Raw genomic sequence first — 27,352 nt, forward strand, 5'->3', positions numbered from 1 at the left:
CTGGCTGACCCCCAGAGGCTGATCTCTGAGGTCTCAGTTCGGGCTCAGCACTGACTCTCCTCCCTTTTCCCTGGGCAGCAGCCTCGCCTGGTTTCACTCGATGACACCCAGGGGCTTTCCCACGTCCAGGACAGACCAGGAGGGAGGGAGCTGTACTCCTGCATCAGTTTTTAACCTCTGACACATAATTTGGAGCCACGCATCGCCATAAAGCCTTCACGGATTGCTCTTACAATGTAATAGGCCCTCGATCTGCTGCGTTTGTGCAGGGTACGGAGGGCAAATTAATTAATTGGACAGGCTGCTGTTTAGTTTGAATGCTGTGCCACTCTCAGAGGCTGGGAGTGATGGATTCATACCCAACCTCCCTGGTGCAGGTAACATTCAACATGGAAAAGAGCCAGAACTCACACAAAACACTCTTCATACATTTATGTGGGAAACGCTGGTGTTGCAAAAGTCGCTGAAGCTCAAACACCCGTGCTGTGCACTTCTGCTCTCCGTTACAGGTGCTCCCCTGGGTCTGCAAAAGCAAAGAAATGTTTCAGGAAATGTCCGAGAAGTGTTGCCTGAGATTGGGGATGTCCTTCCCTGGAAATATTAATCCACCAAACATGGATGAATCTCCTGGAATAATCCTCTCTAATGCACGTTCAGGAAATCAATTCTGTGTTTTATTCTTTAATCCCGAAATCTCCAAGGAGGAGGAGGAGGAGGGTGAGAACGGACAGACACTATCAAAACAGAATAAAAACTGGCACTGCATTGAAGGCAGAGAGAGAAAAATGTGTCTTTATTGAGAGCAATAACCTCCCAGTGGTTAAGATTTGCCCACAACCACCGAAGCCCCGAGCAATACCAAAATTCACTGTTTCTTACTTATGCTGCAGTTTTTGGGTCTGCATTAAACGTGCCAGAAGACGTAGGTGCTAAAGCAGAAACCCTCTGGGTTTGCCGTGCTCTGGGAACACCTGGAGGCAGGCGCATTATTCGGGCTGCCAGCCTCAGGGCCCCTCGCTAAATCCAAACAGAAAGCCGAGCAGTATCACCTCAAATTGCATTACCTCGCTGTTACACGTGCCCACACGACTGGGCAAACTCCCACGGCAAATTTGGCGTGTAATGGTGTGCGTATTAGCACGGACAGATTTGAGACAACTGCAAATCTGGTTCGGTTTCCATCCTGAGGAGCTTTATCCGTATCCTCTAAACCTGTGCGTAATACATCTTAGTGATGCTCTTTCGGCCACAGTTCCCATCCTAAACCTTTTAAAATACAGATGGTGCCAGGCGTGTTTATCGGGTGGCTCCCCAAAACAGTTCTCGTTTTTCCAGCTGCTAGGAAGAGTTTGTCCATCTCGAGGCTCTGCGGAGAGGCTCCGTTTCTGGATTTCACTAATTTCATCCTAACTCAAACCAAAATTGCATTTCTGACAGTATTGAAATGACCTGAGGTACTGAGAGAGATCACTCGATATTTGGTGTAGTTCAAAAGACAAAGTTTGGTGACACGAAGGCTAAAACTTTAAATTTAGCTCCTCACAGAGAAAAGAAAACAATCTGATTTGGAGGTCAATCAAAATTTCCCCAGAGTTTTTTCTACCACAAATAAGCAATGAGTTAAATTTGAATGCTGCGCTCCCAGATGATTCTGGGCATGAATTCCCCAGAAAATGGGCACCCGTTGGAAAATGTCCCATGTGGAAAGGTTTCTCATGGTCCCTGAGTCCGAAGCCTTTCATTGGGGTGCAGAACAGCCCCTTTCCCACCAGCATTGGCCCTCCTGGAAGCACAGACACAGGCATTTCTCGGCTCCCCCCCTCCGCAGTGTGTGTCCCACCCGGAGGTTTCTGTACCATGCCAGGGAGGGGGCGGAGGTTTGGGGCTGAGCTCGTGCTGGTCCAGGTGGATCCTGCGGTGGATCCTCCAGCCCTTTCCAAAGAGCAATTGTGATGCTCACGGGCAGAAATAAAGTGAAATAAAACAGATAATGATAAATTACTCATCTGAAAACCTCCTCTCTGGTATCTGGTGACGTTCTTGCTGCTGGTACTATCTGTTTGGAGTGTTTATTCTACTGAATAAATAAATAACCAGGGATTGGGGTGCCAAAGAAGGCAAATCCTCCCTCCCCTGAGCCCAGCAGCGCTTCTGAAGGGCAGAGGATGAGTCCCATGAAAGTGTTCGCCTCACCCAGGTACGCAGGAGAGGTTATAAATTAGTGGTTTTTGTATGAGACTCGGTAGGAAAGGAGGAAAAAAAAATGAAAGGAATTTAACAGCTGCAATGAGCCTAAATGGTTGCACAGGAAAATCCCCTGTCAGCTGCAAACCGCTTGCCTTTAATGAGGATGCAGGACATGCGCGAGTAGGTTTCTAATTCTTTGTGTAAAACCCTACAGATAATTGCTACACATGTACTTTCCGTTGTCTCCCATGGAAGTGGATTTTTTTTCTTTCCTTTGGAGCTGAAATTAAAAACAATTTATTAGAGAATAATTAATGCCGAAGCGCCAGGAGACTGCACCAAGCGCTGCGTTTGGAAGAACAAGAGCGAGGAACCAGCACACGGTGGTTGTACATGGCAGGGAAAGCAATTTGGGAAAGGATTCAGGGGATCAGCCAAAGCTTTCCTGGCAGCTACTTCCACCGTCAAATCATTAGTTTTTGTTAATCCTTCGCAAAAATCTGGTGATTTGAGAACGAAATTTTGCAAGTATTTCAGTGGTGCTGTAGGACACCAAATCCTATTACTGGATAATGGGACTGTGGCCTCCCAGGAGCAGAGGCGCTTTGGAAGATGCGGGTCTATATGGGGGGCTCTCCTCTTTTCGTTATTGAATTAAAACCTTCCTCACTGCTAATCCTGCACTGTGAGCTGTGTGAGCGGGGAGCTGGAAGGCAACTGAAGCATAAAACCCTGTTACTGCTCCCGGGGCCGACGATCACGCTGGGATTTTCAGTTATCCCTGGCATCTTTGCTGGCGGAGCTCCAAGGGTCCAATCCCCAAGGGACACCATGCCCAGAGACACCCCAAAATCTGCAGGGGGTGTTCTGGAAAATGATTCTGAAGAAAGAAACAAAACAGAGAAGTAGAAAGGGGAGAGTTTAAAGCTGCCAGCAGGAGCTTGATGTCCTCGACTGTAACTCCTCGCCATCTCCCTCCCATTTTTAATTACAAGCAGTCAAACTGTAAAGACCTTAATGGACATCTTAATTATTGCATTAAAGTTTGAAATGGAAAATTCCTCCTCACGTGCCGTGCAGTAGGTCACGGCTGCAATAAAGGGTGATATTTTCCTTGCGAGGGCGCGGGGTGCGACGTGCCCTTTGCAGGACAGCTTTGGGGCACGTCCCAGCCCCGGGGAGCCGGCAGGTGGATGGTAGATCGGGGCTCTGCTGTGAGAGCATCTGCTTGGGTTTTCAGTGCGAAAGCACCAGCGAGAAGTGCTCTTTGCTCTTTCTTTTCTTCTCCAAATAGTGCTGTTTTATCCCTGTGTTTTGCTTTCCATCTGCTTAAATGTGTTTATTGATTTAGTGTTAGGCAAACTGCGATAACGCAGTGCTCTTTCAGGGCTCTGGAGCCCATGGCAGCTATTGAATGTGCCCTCAACAATTCAAACACAAACTGACCCATCACTTCTAACCCTCAGCAGCAATACAGTGGACCCGTAATTAATCAAAAGTTAAGCACAACCCCAGATTTCCAGACCCTTTCGCCCGTACCTGCCCCTCACTCCCTTCTCTCGGGTTCACACAGTTGCAGGACACCGTGATGAGGAGCAGGGCAGGGTTTTAGGATGGTCTCTGGCTACTGAGAGCTTCCCGGGTCAAAAGAGTGTCTGTCAGAGGTTGTTCATATGTTTATAAGCAGTGGAGCAAAAGGACAAGGAAGGATGGGGATCAAACATCCTGCTAAGTTATCTTCAGCGCTGTTTTGGTAGCACAAAGTTTCATCCTACTTTTTCTGAGCACATTGAGGACAAAATTAGCGGACTCCATAGTCCTCAAAGATTCTTCCTTGACTATGCAGCTCTACAGGTAAGGTTTTAAAATTCCTTCAGTGGCTACTTCTCCTTTTTAAAAAGCTTTTTCCCCCGGTGTGAGCTGCACCACCACCCTGCGGGCGCACGTTGGGGCAGGCGACGGCTGGCACAGCGGCACTGGGGTGCTCTTGGCCTCTCGCTGCCCACCCGGACCGGCTGTGCCAGCTGTGCCAGGGCCAGGTGCAGCTCTGGGCAGCCACATCCCAAATCTAACAGCTCCCTCTGTTGGCATCTGCATGAACCTATCAACGAGGATGTAAAAAAATTGGCAATTTATTTTTTTTCAGTCTCCAGGTGGAAGGCGGTCTGTCCGCCGGGCATGTCCCACCCAACAGAAGACTGGTTTCATTTGTGTTATTGCTCTAACTACTGACACCAAACCGTGTCCCCTGATCCCGGAGTCTACAGCTCTGCTGAAGACAGCTTTTCAGTCATTTTTCCAAAATAAGACGGAAAAAAGCTGTAGCATATGTGTGAGGATGCTGTGGAGATCCGCCAGCCCAGCTGCTCTCCCAGCCCAGCCTCTCAGCCCTAAGGAGTCGGTCTCACTAAGCACTCTCCAGCTCTGTCTGTCTCTTACCGACCACGGGAATAAGCACCTCTGCATTCATTTTTCAAGGAAAACCACAAAATCGGTGTGCAAATGATTTGCTGCCTTTATTTTTCAGGTCCTTCCGTAAGAAAAAAACTCTGACAGCAAGCTTTGGCAAGGCTGCTTAAACTAATAACCGTACAGATATGCAAAAGGGTTTCAATACTCTGCTGAAGATGTATGAACGTAATGAAACCTGAGCCTCAGATCTACAACTTATTGGCCAGTTTACAGAAATGGATAATGCAGACAACCCACCAGAGCGCTAGCTGTGGTACAAGGAAGGCACAGCCAGCATCATCGGTTTGATCACCTGGGACTTCCCTTTGACGATCCCAGTTCCACATCTCCCAGCCTGCAGATCCACGAGGTGGCCCAGCTGCCTCATCTCAACGTGAGTGATTTAAACCGAATTCAACTCTTCCACAAGAAACGGTGCAAGCAGAAAAAAGAACCGGAATCCACTCCTTGTTCTCCTGAGTTGCACCACTGAATGGCCAAGACATTAAAAAAAAAAAAAAACAACCTTTTTTTTTTCTGTATTGCTACAGGAAAGGGCGTGCAAGCAAGCTGCTCAGCTGGGAGGAGGGACAGGGCTGGCAGAGATGCCTGGCTGGCCAGCCTGGGCTGCATTTGCCCTCCCCTGTTACCTGTTGATTTTAAGAAGCTTCCCAGCAGCGTCTGGGTCCTGGCTCTGCAGCACCCCAGCCACAGAGCTGGACCCATGGCAGCAAACAGCCTCTTAGGGAAAAAAGCAAAGAAGAAGAAAAAAAGTACTCATCTCTCTGGCCCCAGCTTAGACCACACCGATGCTATTTTCCCTCGAGAAGACACCAGGCAGCTGTATCTTTATCTCTTAATACCCCCAATAACTAGCTCAGCTCAGCTTAGCGGCACCCATTACTGTCTCTGCAGTTAAGTATTTTCATTATCAGCCCGTCTATTCAGAAACAGCAAGGTATCTTCCAAGAAATCTGGCCCAAACAAAAGGAAAAGCAGGATTTTTGTTTTTTTTTTTTAAGGGACAGTGAATCAGAATCTATAGCTTTCCTGCACTGTGAGTACAGTTTCAGCAGCTGTAAAGCCAAAGCCGTGATGCTGGCTGTGCGCTCCTCGCTAACCGAGCAGCACTGAATTGTTCTCAGCTCCAAAACTTGGGCTGCAAGCAAGGGGTGGGAGGAAAAGCAATGACTTACTTTAATATTAAATGTCACGTTTAAAATAGAGCCTACAAAACCAGAAACTGTAGGCTGGTAAATCCTTCCCCTCTGGAAATACTGTGGGTTTCGGTGGGAGTACCACAGAAAATAAGCATGCAGAATCAGGCCTCAAGTACGTAAAATATAGAATTTGGTAGTTAAATTTAAAAATATTTATAAATAACTTAAGACATTCAGGCTCAGAGGCGTGAACAGACACGTATTTCCCCCGGACATGGGGAAGAGCACGGATCCACACCCAGTACTATGGGTCTCCAACGCAGAAATTCACTTTATGCTTGAAGTAGAAACAAAACGTGCCCACCGCAGGCTCTTCGGAAAGTCTCCCACACCCCTCTGAGAGCACGTGAAGGACACGTCTGATGGAGCAGAGAGCGTTTGGGACCCGTAGCACTGAGCATGACCTATCCTTCCTCTACATTCACAGCATATGGCAAAAGGGCTCCCGGAGGACTGCTGGGCTGCACCCACACCGCGCGGCTGTCCCGTGTCCTGCCGGGCTCGGACACAGAGCAGAGCAGCCAGGGCATGGAGGGAGCCCTTGGGCTGCTGTGAGCGGTCTGGTGTGGTCTGCAGAACGGATGCAACGTCCTGCGCAAGGTGCACAGCAGGCACCCAGCCAGAAATCCTCACGTGCCACAAAGGGAAGCCTTGGATTTGTCTCGCAACCCATTCCCTTGTGCACCCAGGCTGTACCTGCCGAGTGGGCTGTAAAACGAAGGCACGCGAGGGACGGTTAAGGTCAGAGGTACGTTCTTTGGGGTTCTTCCTCTCTTTTAGTTCAGACAAAATGTGTTGAGCGGTGGTCCAAGAGCTGGCAGTCCTCCACGCGATCACAGGGAGGCAGAGCATGGAGGGAGCGACGCTCCGCACGGCAAAGCAGCTCCATCGATAAGCTGGGAGTGCAAACTGCAGCCCCACCGAGCAGGGCAGCCCACCTGGGTGTTTGTCCACTGGAAACGGACTGGGGCAAACCAAGGCCAAAATCTCACTGGAGACGTCGAGCTTGATGGCTCTACAGGCCATCAGCCATGCCCTGAGCAAAAAAAAATGGACTCTAGAAGTCTTTTTGGTGTGGGTTTCATTCAGACCCACTAAGTACTTGGTCTCAGTATTTTTTGTTAAATACCTACAAAAAATAATATTCTTTGGCACTTGTGCAACAATGACACATAGACGTGATGCTCCCCTATCCTTCCTCTGCTTGCTGGACTCCTCTCTACAGGTCAATGTACGCGGAGTCTGTGTCCACCCGCTGGGCCTCCCCAAACACCAGGAATGCACAGAGCCCGATGCTGTTGACAGCAGCCACCAGGTTGAAGACAGAAGTCCAGGCGCCCGTCGTTTCGATCAGGTAGCCAGCCAAGTACACACAGATGACTCCTGGGCACAGGGGGAAGAGAAAGAAATGCACGGGCTGTGGGGCCGCATCCTGCCCGCCCACAAGGATGAGCTGCAGGAAGGTGCCTTACCTAGGAGGGCTCCACCTGTATTTCCAACACCTGTAAAATGAAAAAAAGGGAACTGTCATTTTGCCTTGTCTCACGGGAACCGGGTATTAGAAACCCAAAGATGCGGGCAGCTTCACCTGGCTTCCCACCCGACCCCTGACCTGGGGAGCGGCAAGGTGGCAGGGCCAGGACCGCTTCTCCTCACCCCCTCCCCTTCCTCCAGGCGGATGGAGGAGAAAAGAAGCAGCAGCCTGTGCAGCCACCAGGCCCCAGGGAAGGCAGCTGCACGCACAGAAGGGTGCTGAGGCTGCAAGCACAGAGCAGCCGTCCCAAAGAACTACGGCTGCTAAAACCCGGCCGCCCGGCCCCGTGTGCCCCCATGCACAGCACCTCTCCAGCACAGCCCCAAGCCCAGAGTAATCCTTACCGAACAGCAAGCCAGCACAGGAGGGGGCCAAATCTTGCACATTTACTGAAATACCACTAGTGAGAAACAGAGAGGGGGAAACGCCGGTTTTAATGGAGCACAATTTGCTTTTTCATCGTTCGCACAGAGCTTAGCTTGTCACACAGATGGAAGGAGCCTAGACAACCCACGGCACTGGCGAGGGAAGACGAGGAGGGAAGAGGCTGAGAGTGGGGCAATGCAGGAGAGAACCAGAAGGGTTCAGCTCCAGGCACTCAGAGGGTGCAAACCACAATTCACCTCCCGCTTCGTGCCCCTGCTCGCAGCACGGCCAGCCCCTCCTCGGGAAGTGCCAGGTTTAGCGCCTCAGTAAGGCTGGGGGCAGCCTGCTCTGTGAGCCCACAGTGACGGAGCTGAGGGCTGCAGCTCATTGATGCTCTCATTACCTGTGGTTAAAGGTCTGGAGTCCGACCGAGGCCGAGGCGAACACTATGGCTTTGCAAAAGCTGGATGTCTGGCCCAGGCACAGAGCAAAAATGCTGGAGACGCCGGAGCCGATGACCTGGAAGAAAGGGGAAATGAAATACTGCAGCAGATCTTCTGTGAGGCAGAAAGCAAGCCCTTTCGCAGACAGACTGTGCCCTTTTACAATGCGAACAGCTCGTGTGCGCGGTGCTCTTTGAGTCTTTGCTCCCCCCATACAGACACGATGGGGGCAGAGGCAGTGCAGCGCAGTAGGCAGGACACATCGTGCTCTCTCCTGGGTTTTCTATTTCTGCTCATCCTTGCACTGCTTCTTCCCTCAGTATCTAAAGGGCCCTTTGCAGTGACAGTGTACAGCTGGCCCCTGCCTGTGGAGGAAGAGCTCCTCGGAGCACTCACACAGCTCCAAGCACAACGTAACTGTGGGTCCACGCTCTGCTCCTTGCTCAGGTTTTCCTCTGCATTTCATTTCCCACACACGCCAGTCAAGTCTGTCTGCAAAGCTACAAAACCTCCCCCCCGCAACCACCAACCCAGCCCCGTAAGCGATCTGATCTGCCTCGCAGCAGCAGCATGAAAGCAGAGGTCTCTTACCTGCATGAACTTACGAACGGTGATGGTCTTGTACCCTGGAAGAGAAAGGAAGAGTCCCACGTAAAGACAGAGCAACAGGTTTCCTTGTGCTCCTGCCAGGTGAGCACAAGGTAGTGGATTTCAGATGGCCAGAGCTCATCTCTGGATGGATACTGTGAGATCAAAGGGAGCTCCAAGCACGTGGATGGGACCCCACTTTCATATCAGAACTGCATGCTGTCTGTTTGCCAGGATTTCTCCACCTTAACAAGCCCAAGTCCTCCCGTCCTGGTTCTATTCCCAGACTGTATAGAATAAGAGCTAAGGAAAAGCCAAAAGAGCTCTTACCCTGGTTAATTAAATGATCAGACAGAAATCCACTGAACAAGCTTGTTGGAATTGCAACCAGCCAGGGGACTACGTTAAACACCCAACCCTGAAAGAGAGCAAAAGTCAAGAGAGGGCTGCTGTCAGAGCTCAGCTTACTTGCAGATGTCTGTAGAAAGGAAAAAATGAAGGGATCAGGACTTCTTACAGGATCTCTACCCCCTTCCTACCGCAAGCTCTCAGCTACAGCCCGCAGCTCTCCAAAACCTGCAGCCCATCAGGCACAGCACAGGGCTGTAGCATTTGGTAGGTGTGCTGCCTTTCCTTCTGTCTCCGTGACCCTACCTCCAGGGCAGAGGCAGAAAGCTCAGAGGCGAGGGATTAAACGTGGCAAAGTTTAGTGTTCAGCAAGGTGACGTGGCAGAGAGCCGCAGAGCCCTGGAAAGCAAGCTGTGGATGTTGCTCTGCCCCGGGGGTCATCAGAAAAGCTGCTGGCAAAATTTCCAACAGCAGCTTCAACCTCATTAGCAGCGTTACTGCAAAGCTGAGGGAATGTAGCTGGATTTTCTAATGCCAGGATTAGGTAACATTACAGTAGCAACATACTTCAGACTATTTTCAATTAAGCAGGCTTGCTGCATTTGTAATCACAGATGATTGCTGGTCATCTGGATTACAGCTGCTCACAGGCGTTTTGGTGCCCAGATCCCACGGGGAGTTGAAATCAGCGTGTGCTGGGGCCGGGCTTCATCTCAGTGGGTAGAATCAACCCATGCCTCATCCCCTCCAGCCCCCTTTGCTGAGAGCCCACCTCCCCACGGACATCTCCCTCCCTCCCTTGCCGCATCAGGATGCGTGGGAGGGCTGAATAATCCTGCTTTTGAATAATCCTGTTTCAGCTGCTCCTGGAAATCATACCAGGGCCCATCTGCATCTTTCAGCACCTTTTAATGTAGGTCCTTGGTCACTTTTGGAAATGTTATCCCATAAGGTTTGTGGCGTAATGTCTGTGGCATCTCGTGACGCCAGCTGGGGTCACCCAGCAATCAGTCCCAACACACCAAGGCCACCCCTTGTCTCATCCCATCGCCAAAACCCTCCAGCCAGGTGGGCTGCAGGTGGCAAGCTGCACAGCGGTGAAGGCATCTCACCTGCAGCAAGGGTGGCCGACCAGTAGGTGACACAGTTTTACCATGCTACGGATTATCATCAATCCCTTAAAATCGAGCATTGTCAAGCCCCGTTTTATTAAAATGCATGAAGCGATTATGGGATGCAGGAGCACTATATGGAGCATCTTACATAAGAGCACCATGATATAAGGCTTAACAGATGGCAAATTACTGCCACGCAAGCATATTACCAGAGGTGCACAGATCTTGTCACAACAATATGTTTACTGGTTTAATACACGATTTTAAAATAAATATCAAGCATGCCATAAAGCACCTTACAAATGTAATGTTAAAAGGCATTTGTAAGCAGCTCTGGAAATTATAAAAAAAAACACTAACAGAGCCATTGTGGAAAAGGATGTCTCAGTTTCTGAGAACAAGAAGATAAAAATAGTAGCTCTCAGCCCAGATGAGTCTTGCCTAGGTTTCTGAAAAATGGGAACGTCGTTTGTGGTGAGGGGAGGGAAGCTTTAACAGTGTTTTTAGACTACACATTATTAATGGTAGTTAGCACTTATTGCCGGTATCTCTGAGCTATACAATGTCAATATAGTTAAAAACCTTATGAAAACCCAGGAATGGTGGTCATTTACAACGGCATAGTACAATGAGCTCCGTGCCATTTGAAGATCATCCCTCCCTCAGAAGAAAAAAATAAAAAATAAAAAAATAAAATAAAATAAAATAAAATAAAATAAAATAAAATAAAATAAAATAAAATAAAATAAAATAAAATAAAATAAAATGCAGTCTGAAAACCAGACGTAACCCTCTCTTCCCTGCCTGGAAGGTGCCCCAGGTCTGCCTCACTTTAGCATCCCTCACCAAGCCATTAGAAACCGGCCTCTGCCTACCCAGAGGGAGGATGCTCGTGCGCATCTCAAGATGTATGCATGGAGAAACGCCTCCTGGCCCCGCAGGGAAGCCTCCCATCTCCTCCTGCCTCCCAGCCTGCTCTCACCAAACCCCTCTGTCTTCCCCTTGCTCCCCAGCCCACCCGCTTCGGTGGGCACCCAGCACCATCCCCTCTGCACGGAGACCAGCCCTTCCTGCGTCTCGGCCACCTTACCTTTGACTCGGGGAAAGTTTCCTTAAAGAAAGTCGGCAGCCAGGAGAGGAGAGTGAAAAACGTGCTGGATGTAGAAAGCTGAGCGATGATGACAGCCCTGAGAAAATACAGCGGGGAGGGAATAATCAGCACTGACAGGTCACGCTGGGCGAGAAAGGGCCATTCTAGCAATGCAGTATTTCAGCTCCTGGTCTATAAATAAATCCCTTATAGCACTGCCGTTGCTTCCTGAGATTTTTTCGCAGATAACTACTGCTCTGGGCTCGCAGCACCACGCGTTCCCCAGCTGCCCTCACCAGGGTGGATGCCTGACGTCAGCCGTGGGTTCAGGCCAGGTTCACCGTGTGAACCGTGACTGTGTGAGCACATTTCTGCAAAGTCCCTCCAGCACGGCAGGAGGTGTCATTTAGGGCTTTCTAAGGTTGTGTTATCAGCAGATGTCCCACGGTTATTCAAGGCAAGAAAGGGCAGCAAGCTCCATCACCCTCCTCCCTGTCTTTAGCAGCACCTGGGAACCTGCTGCCGCCGTGCTTGGATGAGCCTCACTGCAAAATGCAGACTCCCCCCCAAAAAATATCTATTCCAGAGATGCTTTGGCAGCAATGCAAACCCAGCCCGTGCCTCCCAGTGCCCCTGAGCAGCGCTGCTCAGCAGCCCACTGCAAGCAGCATTTCTAACACGCATGGGGAGCACGGCTTCGGAGGAGCACCACACTTATCCAGGGAAATGCCTCCGAAAGAGAAAGATTTGCCAGCAATATTTAAGCCTAGCATTCCTCCAGACAGAACAAACCCCACCTTCCATCAAGCTCACGCTTTCAGTTCTTTATTTACATATGAGGGATTAGAAAATGTGGTGGTGTTTCCCAAATACTTAAATAAGAGAACAAGCTCAGAAGAAGCAAGCAGGCAGAGGTGGCAATGCCGCGGCGCAGAGGAGCTCTCCCAGCCGGCCGTGGCTGCGCGGGGCCACTTCAGCTGCCTACCATATGGGTGCCTTCGTAAACAGCTGCTTCCAGGGCACTTTGCTCTGCTTGGAAATCGAGAGGCCTCTCGTTAAATATTCTATGGGGATGGTGAGTTCTGCAAGGAAGGAAACGTACAAATGAAAGCTCTGATCAGCAATATTCTGTGCAGCTGGAGGGAGCCCTGTGAGACCTGTATGAGAATCTTAAATCTCTTTCAAACTCTTTTTTCTTTTGTAAAACCAGCATTGGATGCTCATGAAAACACCTTGTTTATGTTCACCAAGCATCTTCCACTGCATCCACGCGCTGCCCCACCCAGCCACCTTCCCAGCTGTTGCATCTCTCATCACAACTGGACAGAAATCTCTTGGGGCAGGGACGAGGTCTGCATTTAGGGCAGCACCAGGCACAAGATGAGCTGGGCCCCTACATACCACACGCTAAGAGCACTGTAGCCAGGTGTAATGGTTTGCCAATGTGTGGAATTTCTCCCAGACAGTTATTTGGGAAGAGATATTCAGATTAACCGCTTTTTCAAAGCTCTGTGTGTAGATGCTCTCAGTTGGGAATAAGTATCTCGCCCTGCTTAAGCTTAATCCACTTACAAGATCACGCTCCGCTTGGCGTTTTCACTGGTGCTTAAGAGTACTGAGGAGTCAGGGCGACTCCCAACAGCAACATAATCCAGTGTGGGACTGAAACAGCAACATAAAAGCTCAAAACATTGTTTCTGGGTTCAGCATCTTCGGCCAGACACTGTTTATTATACAAGATACCCGAACAAAATTCACTGTGTAAAACCAGGCGAGCCCTTGGAAACCCCGAGCCCTGCAGCCCAAGGGATGAGGTTGAATTTACCTTTCTCCGTCAGCAGGTACTTGCAGGTGCAGTAAACCCAGAGCAACGTGAGCAAACCAGAGAAGTAGAAGACGCTCTCCCAGCCGTACCAGTCCAGGAGCAGAGATCCTGCACCACCGATCACCAGCGTCCTGGAAGGGAAGCCGCAAGCTGGCTCTTGGGTCTGCCAAGGGCTGGCCGAGGACACCGGGATGGCATGGAGCCATAAGGGAGGCTTCCTGGGATGGATGCTGCACGTCCACCTGCTGCACCCTGTGGCTTTGCAGCCTGCTCTGGTCCCGGCAGGGCCAGGTCCTGAGCTGGGGATGCTCAGCACCTCACCCCCGAACTCTCAGCTGCAGACTGAGTCCCACTTTTCCCACCCCCATAAAAACAAAGCGATTAAATGCAGTGGTATTTCTATTTGGCTTTTAAGCAACTCTTCTGTTTAGAAAGGAAATTCTCATGGAAACAGAAGAGATGGGAAAGTTGTATTATCGCCATCTGTCAGGGAGGACAGGTAAGCAGTCTCGCGCTGACCCCTGCTCTTCCTACTGGATCAGGCTGTTCCCCACAGTAAATAAATATTGCAAACGCTCTTCAAAGTCTGTCTCGGAAGGAAAGAAAAAAAAAAAACCACCACATAAATCCTTGACACACACAAGAGCAAACCGTGCATTTCAAAGACCACAAAGTCTTCAGCAGCGTGTGCATGAGAGCACAGACAGCAACTGCCTGAGGCTTCCCCAGCTGCAACCGGCATCCTCAAGGACCCAGGAACCTGCCTGTACTTTGGGCTGCAAGTTTTGCCTCCAACTATTTACTGTCCTTTCATCACCGTGATGTCCTGAGATTGTCACTCGCTGCTCAAAGCCATCTGCCTTTTGAACTTACCCGAACTGCGAGCCGGTCCCCACCGTGCTGTAGGTGAAGGCTCGCTCGCTCTCCCGGACCCTCTGGGACAGCAGGCTGGCCAGCGATGGGAAGTAGACCCCTGAGCAAGGGAAGGAGGGCAGGGGGCTGTCAGGGTACGCCCTCATCGGCAAACCAAAGGCAAATTTAAAAAATGCATTAAGAGCTAAACACTGAGACAAAGCAATGACACTTTGCATGAATTCAAAAGAGGGATATAGCAGAGTAAAGGAATCCATCACAAGGAAAGGTTTGTTTGTGTCTTCTCCATAATTCCATTCCATCATCAAAACTGCTACCGTAAGTTCATCAGTGCCAGTGCTGCAATTTGGCAAGGGGAAAGGAAAACCATCCCAAATTATCCAGAGGTTTTGGCAAGGACCAATTTTCACCAAGTGCTTTGAAGGAGTTTTAAAACACAGAAAAATCTAAATCTGATTTCAGAAGCCAGCAGCTGTAGCTTCTTATTGTTGCAGCCCATGCTTGGCAGATAGATTTCTATGGGGGAATGATTTGTGGGTGACTTTAGAAATGTCACACTTTTTTTTTCTACAGAAGCTCCAGGTGCAGAGGCAGCTTTGAGACAGAGGCTTGCTTGAACACGCAGGAGGAGTTCACGCACTGCAAACCAAATGGCTTGCACCTGAACCTGCGAGCCCCAAGCAAGGAGCCTGTGGGCAGACAGACACGCATGCTCAGGACATGGGTCTCACCTTGCAGCAGCCCCATGAGGAACCTGGAGCAGGTCATGAAGACGAGATGGGCAGAAGAGATGTGTGTGAGCAGCGGGGTGATGACCGTCAGGAAGCCCCAGGCTGACGCCGAGAGGAGGAGGACTTTCTCTCCTCCTATTCTGGAAGACAGAAAACGCGCATCAGAAATGAGCAGCAGGAGAAAGGGCAAAGGCCCTTTCAAAAATTCAAGCATTCTTCCCAGTTCAGCTGGTTTTAAAGAGCAAATTGTCCATCTAACCTGTTCTTCTCCTCTTACAGAGGTCTTAGCCCTGCGGGGAGCAGGATCAGCGGAGCTGGCCTCCTCCCCTCCCACCTCCACGGGAGCGTGGGACCCCACGAAGGGGCCCAGTGACAGCCCCGGAGCAGGACACATGCCAGCCACCAGGACAGCCCTTGGTGGGTGCTGCCCGTCCAGCACCAGGCACCAGCACGCAGCCACCCCAAAGACTTGTCCCTGATGCAGGGGAAACCCAAGCTGCTGCTGCCCTTCTGCTTTTCTTAGACAATGACCACGTCTTTTCATCCATCTGCTCTCCTGCATCAGCTACGCCTTCCTGTTAGCAGCTGGGGGATTTTTTTTTTGCTGGCATTTGCTTGCAGACTGTTAAGGAGCATAACAAAATTGCACAGTGCCCTGCATGGATAACGCACTCCTTCCTTCTCACAAAAGGTTTCGCAGGAAAGCCCTCCTCACTAAGGAGAGGGCGGCTGGGGAAAGGAATGTGAGTGGCTAATTAACCAGATCTTTCCTTACAGCTAGCTGGGGTAGTTGTTTTTTAATTGATGTGATAGACCAAAGGCATTCAAAACATGATGGAAACTCTGATAGGGGCTTGCTTGGGAAAAGATTGCACAAGAATGTAGGGTGGAAACACTGGAGGTGCCGAAATGGAAACGAAGACAGAATAGATTATTTCAAATAGAAAAAAGCTGTAGTCCTTGCAAGAAGGAAATCTTTCATCTTGTGGTTAGTGACTGCACCCATAAACCCTTCCAAACGGCTGTCAGACACAGCTGGGATTAAACTGTTTGTTAATGGACAAATAACACTCCCAGCGAGCAGCAGCTATGAACCACGCAAGAACTCAGCATTTATCACTTTCCTAAAATCAAGTCCACTTTACACACACTATTTCTTTTGTCAGCTTCACGTGTAGGGTTGTGGGTTTGCTCTTTTTATTGCAGTTACGGAACCAGTGGTAAAAACCACCTCCATCCGAAAAAAATACGCTGGTATAAAAGTGCTCTTCACCGTTTGAAGGTGAAAAGAAACCACGGTGGTCTAAGTGTCCATTAACATAACTGCAGGCCTCTACTGGCAGGCAGTAATTACCGTGTGGGCACTCCCTGTGTTTGCTGGGGATTTTGCCTGTACAAAGTCCTTCCCTGCACGCCGCACTGTGAGCATGGCACCAGTTTGAAGACCCAGGAATGTGAGCAGATCGTCAAAACCACACCTGTGCTTCCTGAACCAAGGCTGTGGCAAAGCTAACAGAGAAACCCATAAAGCTTCTCCCACACGTAGGCTTCACCCTCCACCCCATTACTGTCCCAGGGTGAAACCTGGCACTGTCAACCGAGAGGTCAAAACCAAGTTAGGCGATACTGGAAAAGCCCGAGCAGGGGAAAACACAATTCCAGTACTGGTCACTGATATGTCCTCCGATGATCTGCGTCAAGCAGTAGCCCCAGAAGAAACTGCTGAGCACGACGCCCGACTGCTTCTTGTCCCAGCCGAAGTGAGCGCTCAGGGCGACGGCGCAGATGGGCACGGTGACGCGGGCGCAGTACAGCAGGCACGTCCCCAGCAGCAGCATCGCCATCCACACGCGGCACGTGGGCCTGCAAGGAGAGAGCAGAAGGTGGGAAAAAGGCCAGAGGATGATCTGCCAGGCAGATGGGTGCCCACCGAGCACTTTTACAGGTGGGACTGGTTCGCTCGCAAGCTGTAATGAGTTTGTCCTGCTAAAAAAAGGTCAGCACGATCCCCCTGTGGCACAGTGCTTAGAAACACTTGGAAGTGTGTTTGGTTGGTGACTTTCAAGCATTATGCTAACTTTTATCCCAAAATTATTGTGTCTGTCCGCAGGCTGCAGGTGGACCAGGCTGCTTGGGAGCTGCTGACTGTAGGTCAAGGGGAAGGCAGGGCGGAAACCTCCTTTGCTGGGCTTTTTATCCAAACAAAAGCTTTAGAAACTGTTCTTTAAAAGGTAAGGGTAACAAAAGGAAAGGTCAGCGCGTGACACGCTGTCTTGGTAGCAAATATTTGTTATTTGGCATTCCTGCCCATTCCCCAGGGGAGGTGGCATGTCACCCTTCTTAAAAACAACAGAGGTGGAGGCAAGTTTTAGGGAGAGACAGGACGTAGTGGGGCTGAACAGCCCAGAGCGAGGAGCGAAGTCATCCAGCCTGGCCTGGCAAGAAGTTTAGGATAACGTTAGTAAGGATGTGCTCATAGTAACGCTCGGTTTTGGTCTGTGATCCTCAGCCCCAGGACGAGAGCTCAAGCAGACGACCAGGCTGGCAGTATTTCTTCCTTCAACACGTGCAGGTGAAGTCCTGCAGGCTGCATCCACCTCTGCCTGTGAAAAAGAAGCTCACTGAGAACATAAACTATTGATATTATTTGTATTTGGTTAATTTGGTGCCCAGAAGCCAGAGCACTGAACAAACAGGCTCTCTCTGCTCCAGAGATGATTGTGAAATTCACTGTACCAGGCATTAACCTCGGTGCTTTCCACCCTGCTACACATCCCCGCCGTCTGCCCAGGGAACAACCTGGGTCACTTTTATATTGAAATGAGCACTTACTCCTCTGTGCTGGGTTTATGATAAATGTAGGTTAATCCCACACAGCACAAGCCCATTTATAAACGTGTCAAATGGCCCGGCACGGAGGGAGACAAAGGAACAATGAGAAGTAAAACACACCGAGCAGTTGTGCCCGCTGGAAATGAATTTATTGCCGTTTCCTGACAAGGCAGACAAGCAGCTCCGTGCCGGCTCCTGGCGGGAGGAACTGGGAGCTTTCAGCAGAGCTTTGAAGGTTCGAACCATCCTTATTGTGCACACAGAAACGTACAAAACAGCACAGGAACTAAAAAACCTCACTTATGTTTGCTGAGAGAATAAGGAACCAAGGGTTGACCTGCCTCGGTCACCTGAACCGGCTGACAAACGCCCTCCTGGTCTTACGCCGCTCGAAGGGCATGCAACGAGCACGCTTTAATTTGCTGCACAAACAATTTGATTTGTTTTTATCACCTGCGGATGAAAGCTTTGGGCTGGCCGCCCAGCCAGCACCAGGAGCTGTGGCTCCGACCAACTTCAGTTTGCTGCAGCAAAGCCCAAAAAGCGCCGGCTCCTGAGTGTCGGAGCCAGCCCAGGAGAGCCTGGGCAGCGGTTTGGGTGCAGGAGGCACAGGGCAGGTGGGGCTAGAAATAAAAGGAAGCCGTTCGGCAGAGCCCTCAGAGGGATTTCCCAAGGCTAGCCGGTATCAGATGCACGCCTGTGCCTGCCAAACCAGTGCCTCTGCCCCGCGGACATGGGCAGCTGCCAGCCCGGAGCGCTCAGCTCCCTGCTACCCACGGCAGCACAGCGCCCATTTATTTCAGTTCTTGAAGTTGAGGTGACCAAGTAAATGCCTGCGATGTGCGTATGTTTGCTATTATTTAGCTGCCGAGACAGTTTTCCAAACTGTACTTTTCTCCCTGGAGCACACAGAGACCTTTCTGAGCTTCCCCGTGCCTGGAGCTGGGCTGGGCGCTGCCTCTTCTCCCAGCAGCTCTTCTGGTGAGCACGGCAGCACTCTAAGGGGATATGAGATTGGCTTTTTTTCCCCCTGTAAGGCTGCATAAGGTATGAAACGGAGAGAAAAAGGCCTGCACAGCTCAGCTCTGTTCCCTCCTGCAGGTGTTTGCAGCGAGGGAAAGCGCAGCCCGCAGGCAGTAACACCACTGTCCGGGGGAGCTGCGGGCAGGGGGCACAGGAGGAGCCTCACTCTTTTCCAAAACCACTGCTTATGATATATAAAACACGACATGGTCTAGGTGCTCTCTTCGATCACTGTTCCGTTCTATAATTTCATGCCCTTTTCCTGTATTTTTATACGCATCAGTAGACACTTCAGACCCAAACAAGCAGGAACTCTACTGAGGGCTTCCAACCGCCACTCGCTCTGCAGGCAGCACGTCCAGCTAGGAAAATCCCCTCAAATAATATGAGTGTCAAATATAATCACTGGCTGCCCACACCCACCTGAAAGCATGGCAAGAATTATTTCTCTGCAAGGACAACGATGTGCTTACATCAGAGGAAAGAGCTTTGTAAATGCATTTTCTCCTAATTACAGTTATCACAGAGCCTGCCGGTGAGTCAATGTTCTGCTCCGTGCACAACAACAACAGCAAAGGTTACAGGAGAAGCCTTGACTAGCGCAAAGGAGGAAAATTAAAACTGCTTTAGGAGCTAAGGAATAACGACAAACCGAACAATAGTTTTTGTAGCTAACACCAGCCATCCAGGAAGCAGAGCTTTACCAGAATTAGCAAATTTAACTTAAATCGCTTCCCTGATGAGGGAGCAACAACCTGTGCTGGTGATAACCAAACCGAGTCAGAGGCAGGCTCATCTAAACCCAAGCAGAAGGAAGTCGCAGGTGTCGGTGCCGTCACGCAGACCGAGCTTCTCAGCTGCTCCCCCGCCGCACGGGGCAGAAACCGCGGCGAGAGGGGCTGCCACCTCCGAAACCATCGGGGGGTGAAGCTCCCCGGCCTGCCTGCAGCCACCCCGCTGACTCAAGCAGTTGCTGCAGGACTGCAGCAGCTCCTCGCCGCCCGGCCGTGCTCTCCTCGCCCGTCGCACCTTCTTCCTTCTCGCAGGGAGCAGGCGCCTGCAGGTGCATCCCCTTCCACGCGCCGCCGGCGCCCTCCTCGCAGCCGAAGCAGCCGTGCAGCTAGAAAATACTTCCTATTTCGTAAGCCTCCAACCACCACCCAGACGGGCTATAATTAGCGCCGAGAACTATAATTGAGTCCTAATGACTGTTCCTGGGTGGCTTTTTGGATGGCAGCAGCCTTGTGTCTGAGCAGCCCTGTCTGGTGAGCCCGGGTTCTCCCCCAAACACAGCCCCGGGCGCTGGGTGGTCATGGTCACGGCTTTGCTTTGAAGCATCCAGTGCTTCACCTGGGACCTGGATCCCACCAAGAACAGGTCCCCAGCCTAGGGCACGGTGTTTAATATTGATTTTTAAGGATGCCTGGGACATCCCGCGGTCGAAGCGGTGCCAGCAGCACAGGGTATCTTTATTTGCAGGGTGTTTTCCTGCTGGAGGAATTTCTCCAGTAGGTGCCACAGAGCAAATATTGATTCAACTTTATTTCTCTTGCCTTGCCTTGCTCCTTTCCCTCGGTCTGCGGTCGTGTTTGCAGACACTGCAGGTCGCTGTTAAAATGGACTCGCTGGCGTTGAGGCTATCAGCTAGATTACAGCTCCGTGCCACCTTCAAGGCACGAGCCAGGAGCGCCAGGTGGTTTTTCAGGTGGTAAGAGAGTTGTGCAGACCACGAACGGTCTGCCCCAGCAACAGCTTTTGGATGGAAGCCGTCTCCAGTGCTTGTGGGTGCTGCCCAGAGCTGGAACTGGAAGGGGCAGAAGCCTTCTTGGCGTAGTTTCCTCCTGCAGACAGGGACCCGAAGTGGCTCCGTGGGAGATGCACAGAGGATACGTGCGCTGGAGCCACTCGTTCATCCCAGCCACCCGCAGCAGGCATGCGCCCATCCCTGCAAGAACCCCAGGAGGAGTAGGATGGGGACCACGGGGTGGCATCAAGCTCCCAGCCACGCCACGGGGCCACCACCTGCAGACCAGGGGCATTTCCCTCCTCGTGACCCATTCCCAGCCCCATCGGAGTATCATTTTCCCCCATAAAGAACTTCTGTCCCTGCTTACCTGCCTCCTGCTTTAATTTACAGTAATCACCACAATTACAGCCTGACTGACGTGGTCCGACACAGCAGTCATGCAGACACTCCCGTGCGAGGAGATAATACCCAGGTAGTTATTTTTAACCTGCTTTGACAATCCTCTCACTTCTCTCTCTTTGTTTTTCTTAACAATTTCTCCTACCCTTGAAAATCTAACACGCTTGTCAAGAGAGCCCTTTTTCTTCCCCTCCTCAAGCTGACTTTGTCGTGCTGCTACCCGGCTCAAAGCTGGTGATTTCTTGCTGTCAAAAGTAGCTTTTGGGTTTAGAGGAGTCTTTTTTCCAATCTGCCAGCTTGCAGCCAGCTAGAGCAGCACGGAGGACACAGGGCTTTTTTACTGGGAAAGCTGCTGATTTCCTGTTAGCCTCCTGTGCACAAACTTCTTCCGCAGAGCCACAGATGGCAACAAAGTGGTGTTCAGCGAGCGCAGCTCTCAGTTTATTCCCTCTCTTCATTTCTTGCTTTCGGCAAAAGCAAAGATGAAATTAGATTTCAGCAGCTCTCATGAGCTGGAAATAGTTGTTTAGTCCAGGTGGAGGAGGTGGGAAAATGTAATAATAAAGCACATGTGTGCTTTGCACACTGATCTAAGGACATATACGGATCAGCCATAAATACGTGCTTAAAAATACGTGCTTAAATTCAGGGTGAGGAACTTGTATGACAAAAAAACCCAACCATCAAAAAAAAAAATGCAACTAAAGCCACAGCATCGTGTTGACAAAAGATCGGGGCACAGAGCTCAGAAAAACAACGTGACCTCTGGCTCCGGGCAAAGAGCGCAGTCAGGCGACTGGAGGCCAGCATGTGGCCAGTGGTACAAGCCCTTTTATCTGTGGAGCTTAAAGAAACTGCTATAATAATCCCTTGTCTTCAGGTGTAGCCAGAGGCTGGGAGATGCAGAGTGGTTTCAGGAGCCATTTCCTTCCCAGGACACACTGACTTCTCTGTGCTCTGTTTCTCTCCTGGAGGCACCATCCGAAGCGTTGTCTCCACGTTGACTGCTGGATCTGCCCAGGGCTTTGTGTGCTGCCTTTGGCCATAGATTTCTCTTCTGGGTGCTTTGGTCTTCCCTCCTGTTCAACCAGAGGTGCTACCACACATCTACTGAAGGGATCCCGCTTGGCACGGTGAGATCTCCAGGCAGAAAGTGCTATCTAAACATCCAGATGTGCTAAATAAACGTGCAAGCAATTTTTCAAGCCCCAAACAGAAATTCCCGAGAGTTGATCTTGGAAGAGAAAGAGCAGATGTGTGATAATGGAGCCACTGGAAACCTGCAGAAAAGTTTGGGAAGGGCAGCGGGAGAGGCAGGATAAATCACAGGGCAAGAACAGTGGAAGAGGAAGGAAGAGCCAGCTGAAAAAAGGGAGGACAAAAGAAGAAGCGGCATGAACAAAGATGGAAAAATAAACCTGCCACGAAGATAAGTGCTTATCTCTCCTTGCACTGATGGTGCAGACAGATCTTGGAAGGCTGCCTGGCATGTCTTTTGTTGGAGCATGAAAGGAGAACCTGTGTCATTTCCCCCACTCGATAAAACCTTGCCTCCATGGCAATAACTTACTACTTACTTGGAAATGTTGACAGCTATTTATTTGCATGTGTTGTTCAAAAACTGCCCACCGAATCGATTTCAGACCGCCCAACCAGCCGCCTCCTGCAACCACCAGCCGGCCCCCGACCTGCTCGCGTGAGCTGGCAGCAGGCTCCCCTCGCCGTCCCCATGTCTCGTTGGCTTTAGACCACAAAACGTCCCCAAACAAGGGCTGCAACCACGCGTGTGTGCGGCCGTGCCTGACGGGACGCGATCTCTGCCTCTGTGAATTACGGCAATAGAGATAACGAGCTGATTAGAGCTACGCTTGTCCTGCTGCTCCTTCACGTTGACTGAATTCTTTCGGTTACTAGCAGCGCTACGGTCGGAATCGTTTCAAAATATGTCTTTCTTGGTAAATGTTTCATCAGCAGTCTCTTGTTTTGGGAAGTGTTATAGTTGTTCGCCCTTTTAGAATAAATTTGGGAAGCTGGAAGGTTCATTCTGGCCAAACGTATGATTTTTTTTCTCAAGAAAAGACATCCAAGTGGAAACTTTTGTTTCATGAAAATTTGTCTTGGGGTTCTTTGTCTCCCATCAGTCCCAATTCACAAACACTTATGAAAAAGTTACAAAGGGGGCGACAAAGAGAAGGGATTTTCGTATTTGCTTTTGGGGGGGAATCTTAAAATTTTAAGCAACACAAGTGCCAAAGGTTTGCTTGTGAGACCTACCTGGCACTCTTGGGACCCTACCTCAGGGGGGCAGCTTGAGGCTGTGCCACCACCGCAAGAAGGGACTGATGATAAACCTCAGCCCACCTCACCCACCCTGATCGCTGCCAGAAGGGGCAAATCCTCCCCTGGGCCACGCGTTCCTCTGCGTTGGCACCGATGTCACCGGCCCCGTGGCTGCCCCTCGATGCTGCCACGGCGGTGGGCTCACCATGGGGACACACTGTCCCCAAAGCGAAGGGGAGCGGGCAGCCTGCCAGGCTCAGCACCTCGCTCAGCACCGCAGCAGCATCAAGACAAACCTATAAAACCCCAAAAGCCTGGGGGGCAGTGGGGCAAAGCCCCGGCTATCGGGGTCACGCCTTGCCTCTGAGCATCACTTCCAGCTGCCACAAGACACTTCTGCACCATCTGTGACTGTAGGATTATTAAACCGTAGGAATGTATAGTTGTAGGATCAGGTGCCCCGCCAGGACCAGGACCAGGACCAGGACCAGGACCAGGACCAGGAGAAGCGTTGGAGCAGGGGTCCCAGGGGCAGCACAGCCCCGCTGCAAGCACAGGACCAAGCACGGGACCACCCCGCTCTAAAAGTGGTCCCTTCGGGCTTAACAGAGGCGCTAATTATTTTAATGACTTAACTTGACAAACGGCTAGCGCTGTCAAGCTCCCGCCCAGCTACCCGCCTGGACTTTATCTTCATTAATTCCTATCACCAGGACAAACATCCTGACTGGAACACGTCGATAAAAACCTCACGGCAGTTCCAGCGGCGTGTTTAAATAACCGACCGCGGGCCAGAAACGAAGGGAGGAGATTTACTTCGTATTCTTAGCCGCCCCCCCCCCCCCCCCCCCCCCCCCCCCGCGTTTCACAGCAGCCCCGCGCCTGGCCCACCGGGAGCACCGGGGGCGGCGGGACCCCGTTTCCGACCCCCGGGGGCGCTCGGAGCGGCTCCCGATGCCGCTTCTCCGCCGAGCGGCGGCGGCTTTTCCACGGGCAGCGCCCCGCAGGCAGCCTTACCTGGGCCAGAAGGGGTCCCCGGCGCCGTCCCTCCTCATGCCGCGGCGCTGCGAGGCCCCGGGGCCGCGCTCGGCGCTGCACAGCTCCGCGGTGCCACCCGCGGCCATGCGGGCAGGGCAGCGCCTTCCGGCCCCGCCGCCTCACACCGAGCCGGCCTCCTTCCCTCACGGCCTGCCGGCCTCCCCCCGCCGGGCCTCGGCCACGTGTCGGCGCCTCCCCGCCGGGCCGGGCCGGCCGGGCCCCGAGCCAGCACCGCCACCGCCCCCCGGGGCCCGTGGGGACCGGGACCGGGACAGGAGCAGCCTCGAACCCGCGGCCCCCGGCTCTGTGCAGCCCCCAGCCCTCACGTCGGACCGATGGGCTCCTTTTGGTTTAGTTATTACGAATTTCTGCCCCCCCCTCCGGTAAGTAATTGCACCCCCGCAGCAACACGGTGAGGGGGTAACAGATGTCTCAACTAAAATTAAATTTTACTGACTTTTCAACTAAAATTAATTTTTCTTTTGCATGCCTGTCCTGTCCCTCCTGTACCCGAAAGTTGCAATGCTGCTTGTGGCGTCAGGGACAGCCCCCTGCTCCTCCAGCTTTCAGATTTATTTTTCAGGTTTGCCAGCAGAAACATCTCTCTCTGCTTAAGATTTAGAAGTGAATACAATAGTCCCACCCAAATTTAGGGAGAAAATGAACAGGAATCAGCATTGTCGTAGCCCGATTGAACTCTGTTGGACAGAGCCGTTGCCTTCCTGTAAGTGTCACGGAGATGTAATCAGGCTCCCTTATGGAAATAGATGATTAAAATAATGATTATCCCAGTCCAAAACAAGAGGAGGAACGAGTCACTTCAGGAGTATGAATGAGCAGGTGGAGGAGCTTTGTTAAGATGTTGTACAGGTGGCCAACAGCAGCTTGGGTGCAGGCACGGCAAACCTTAGGTCAGCAAAGGATGGAGAAGGAGCTCCCGCATAGCCTGCCAAGAGCATACACGGCCCTTGGGAAAAAGGTACTGAAGCTCCTGGGTTACACTAAAAAGTACAGGGCACAGGTGCACGGTAGGCTTCTCTCGTCTGCAGCCAGGAAAGCCAGCAGCCTGTAAACGTTCAATAAAACTAAGACTTCAGGAGAATAGCGCTCAGCTAACTCACTCATTCTTCTCCAAAGAGGAATACTTTTTAAGTCCCTGAAAAGCAGTTAGCTTAAATCAGGAGAAGTAACAGCATTATTGAGCTAAACCTTACAGGATGAAGCAGTAAAATGTTGTTTGCACTTCATAGAAACAACTCCAGAACCAGGAGGCCCCTAGGGCTGACAAAAGCAAAAATCATAAAAACATACTATGTTCTTTGCCTCAGCATTTCTTCCTCCAAGGAAAGAGGTCTCCCCAAAAAGGCATCTGGCACAGCCACATACAGTTGTACAGGCCTCCAACCCATACAGAAAGCAAACAATGCACACAAGTTTGGCACGTGGAAACTGGGGGGAGCTGTGCAGAGTAACCCCAGGGCTCAACCTTCATCAGATTGTAGGCTTTCCTTCAATTATTTGGACAGGAAATTAGAAACTATGCAAAGAAGGTATTTTTATTCATTCTGTTACTGTGTCTGTTTCCAGAAGAGGGAGCCAAGTCATGAAAAAATGCAGCCAAAAATCAAAACCATTGTTCAATCTGTTATAAGGGCTGTATATATAGTTGTTGTTTCTGTTGTGGTGGTTTTAAGTAGCATATATGTTTGGAGTTAAATTAATTCCAGGCAGGAGGGGAGATGAGTGCTGATGTAAGTACTGAAGTGAAATGTAGGTAATAAGGTCAAGAAAGAATGGAAGAGACGAGATTTTGGGCACAATACAGCACTCACAAATAAAATCTTGTACCCATACTTGAGTTACTATGTTAAGTCTCATTTCTATAGGATGCACACACATCCAACACTGACACTGCAATGTTGGCTTATTAACTTACTAAAATTGATTGAATTTAGAAATTGAGTACGTCAAAGTTTTCTGTATTTGTACTCCTCCAGTTCCTCCCTACTGCTCAACATCACCTCTTCAATCAAAAGGTTCTTTGATTAATTTGTTTCTAATGTAAAGATCTAATTTTACTTTCAAAAATAGTTGCAGTTAGAAAATGCGTTTGAGTGTAAAATTAACAGCCAGCTTCTAACATCCACCACATGCACATAAATGTTTAAAACGTAAAAGAACACATATTATTGCTTTCACTGCTTCATAACTTTCTGGAAGTAAACTTCCCATCAGGCTGATTAAATAGCAAATGGAAATAACACATTAGACAGGTGTTGACTTCAGAAAATAATCTTACTCAAGAACACAATCTCCCGTTTTTTTCTGTGTTCAGCTTTATCTGTCCAAAGCTTAAATCAAACAAATTATTTGGTTAGTATTCAAGCAGACATTTACTATGACTGAATTTTACCCACACGATGGCTATATTATGTGGGTATTTTATGAAGTTGAGCACAAACCATGATGCAGTTATGTATTTCTGAGAGGATGTGAGAAGAGAAATAGGCTCACACATTCCATAAAAGACAACTGTTTCTTGAAGGAACTGTCTGACCGCAGCTTTAAAGAGCCCTGCTAAGTATGAGCAGTTTTAACATAACTTATTCCCAATCCAAGGAAAATGCAGGTGGTTTCTAGCGCCAAACAACAGAAATTTGCAAAATTGCTGCACACAGCTATATGCTGAAAAATAAGCAAATGATCAGAGAAGTTGACAAAAGGGAGATTGTTTTTAAACGAACAGCAACTCCCGTGCACAAATTCATCCAGGTGGGTATAAGGTAGAAGCATGTTATCGGAATTCCAGCTTAACACATGGAACACAAAAAAAACCCACAGGATTTTCTGGTTCTGAAGTGCCGAAGGTAGCGGTGTGTAGCCCACCAGTACTTTGGCCAACCTTGTCCTTTATTTCATAATATGAAAGCCAGAGGGGAAAGAATAGAGGGTCCTGTTCGTACCCTTTGGTTTTTGTCCCCATACAGCTGTGCAAGTAATGCGAACTACCTGACAAGCGGGCTGGGGACACACAGCTTTCCTCATGAATTCTACTGTTCCTTTGTCATTAAGAACTTTATGGCAGAAACTAATACTGACCAGCTGTTTCTAAACGGAGAAGATCTACAGTGCAGGTCAGAACCCATCACAACTTGCTGTAGTGTAAAGGGAGATGTAGGGCAAAGTATTCCTTGTTATCATTTTATATTCAGCCAAGTATCTGAAGGATGCTTTCAGCTGCTGACAACAGGAGGCCTGGCAA

General features: G+C 50.3%; 1 protein-coding gene across 2 annotated transcripts; it reads right to left on the minus strand.

Annotated features, from left to right (window-relative positions):
• Nucleotides 1–4,684: 4,684 nt before the first annotated feature.
• SLC17A9 (solute carrier family 17 member 9) lies at nucleotides 4,685–27,195 on the minus strand. 2 transcript variants are annotated; one of them, XM_048074751.2, is made up of 13 exons: nucleotides 24,070–27,195; nucleotides 16,437–16,634; nucleotides 14,772–14,911; nucleotides 14,041–14,140; nucleotides 13,168–13,298; nucleotides 12,328–12,424; nucleotides 11,343–11,439; nucleotides 9,120–9,207; nucleotides 8,793–8,827; nucleotides 8,162–8,277; nucleotides 7,737–7,792; nucleotides 7,331–7,360; nucleotides 4,685–7,241 (listed from the first exon to the last, which is right to left on the minus strand). In XM_048074751.2, the coding sequence occupies exons 1-13, from the start codon at nucleotides 24,174–24,176 to the stop codon at nucleotides 7,078–7,080; spliced, it is 1,359 nt and encodes a 452-aa protein (XP_047930708.2). In that variant the 5' UTR covers nucleotides 24,177–27,195; the 3' UTR covers nucleotides 4,685–7,077. The 2 variants fall into 2 exon arrangements, with proteins under 2 accessions (XP_047930708.2, XP_066834445.1); XM_066978344.1 differs by lacking the exons at nucleotides 16,437–16,634; nucleotides 24,070–27,195 and having other exon boundaries at nucleotides 14,772–16,427.
• Nucleotides 27,196–27,352: the final 157 nt, after the last annotated feature.

The sequence above is a fragment of the Anser cygnoides genome, chromosome 16, assembly GCF_040182565.1.
Source record: "Anser cygnoides isolate HZ-2024a breed goose chromosome 16, Taihu_goose_T2T_genome, whole genome shotgun sequence".
NCBI classification, from domain to species: Eukaryota; Metazoa; Chordata; class Aves; order Anseriformes; family Anatidae; genus Anser; species Anser cygnoides.

Excerpts from the sequence above, each read along its gene's own strand:
- SLC17A9 (XM_066978344.1), bottom strand. The coding sequence starts at position 15,333 with ATGCAGGAGAGCAGATGGATGAAAAGACGTGGTCATTGTCTAAGAAAA. Across the intron at positions 11,440-12,327 it reads TTTACGAAGGCACCCATATG|GGCTGTCATCATCGCTCAGC; the intron begins GTAGGCAGCTGA and ends GTATTTTCTCAG. Across the intron at positions 7,242-7,330 it reads TACAGGTGGAGCCCTCCTAG|GAGTCATCTGTGTGTACTTG; the intron begins GTAAGGCACCTT and ends CCCTGTGCCCAG.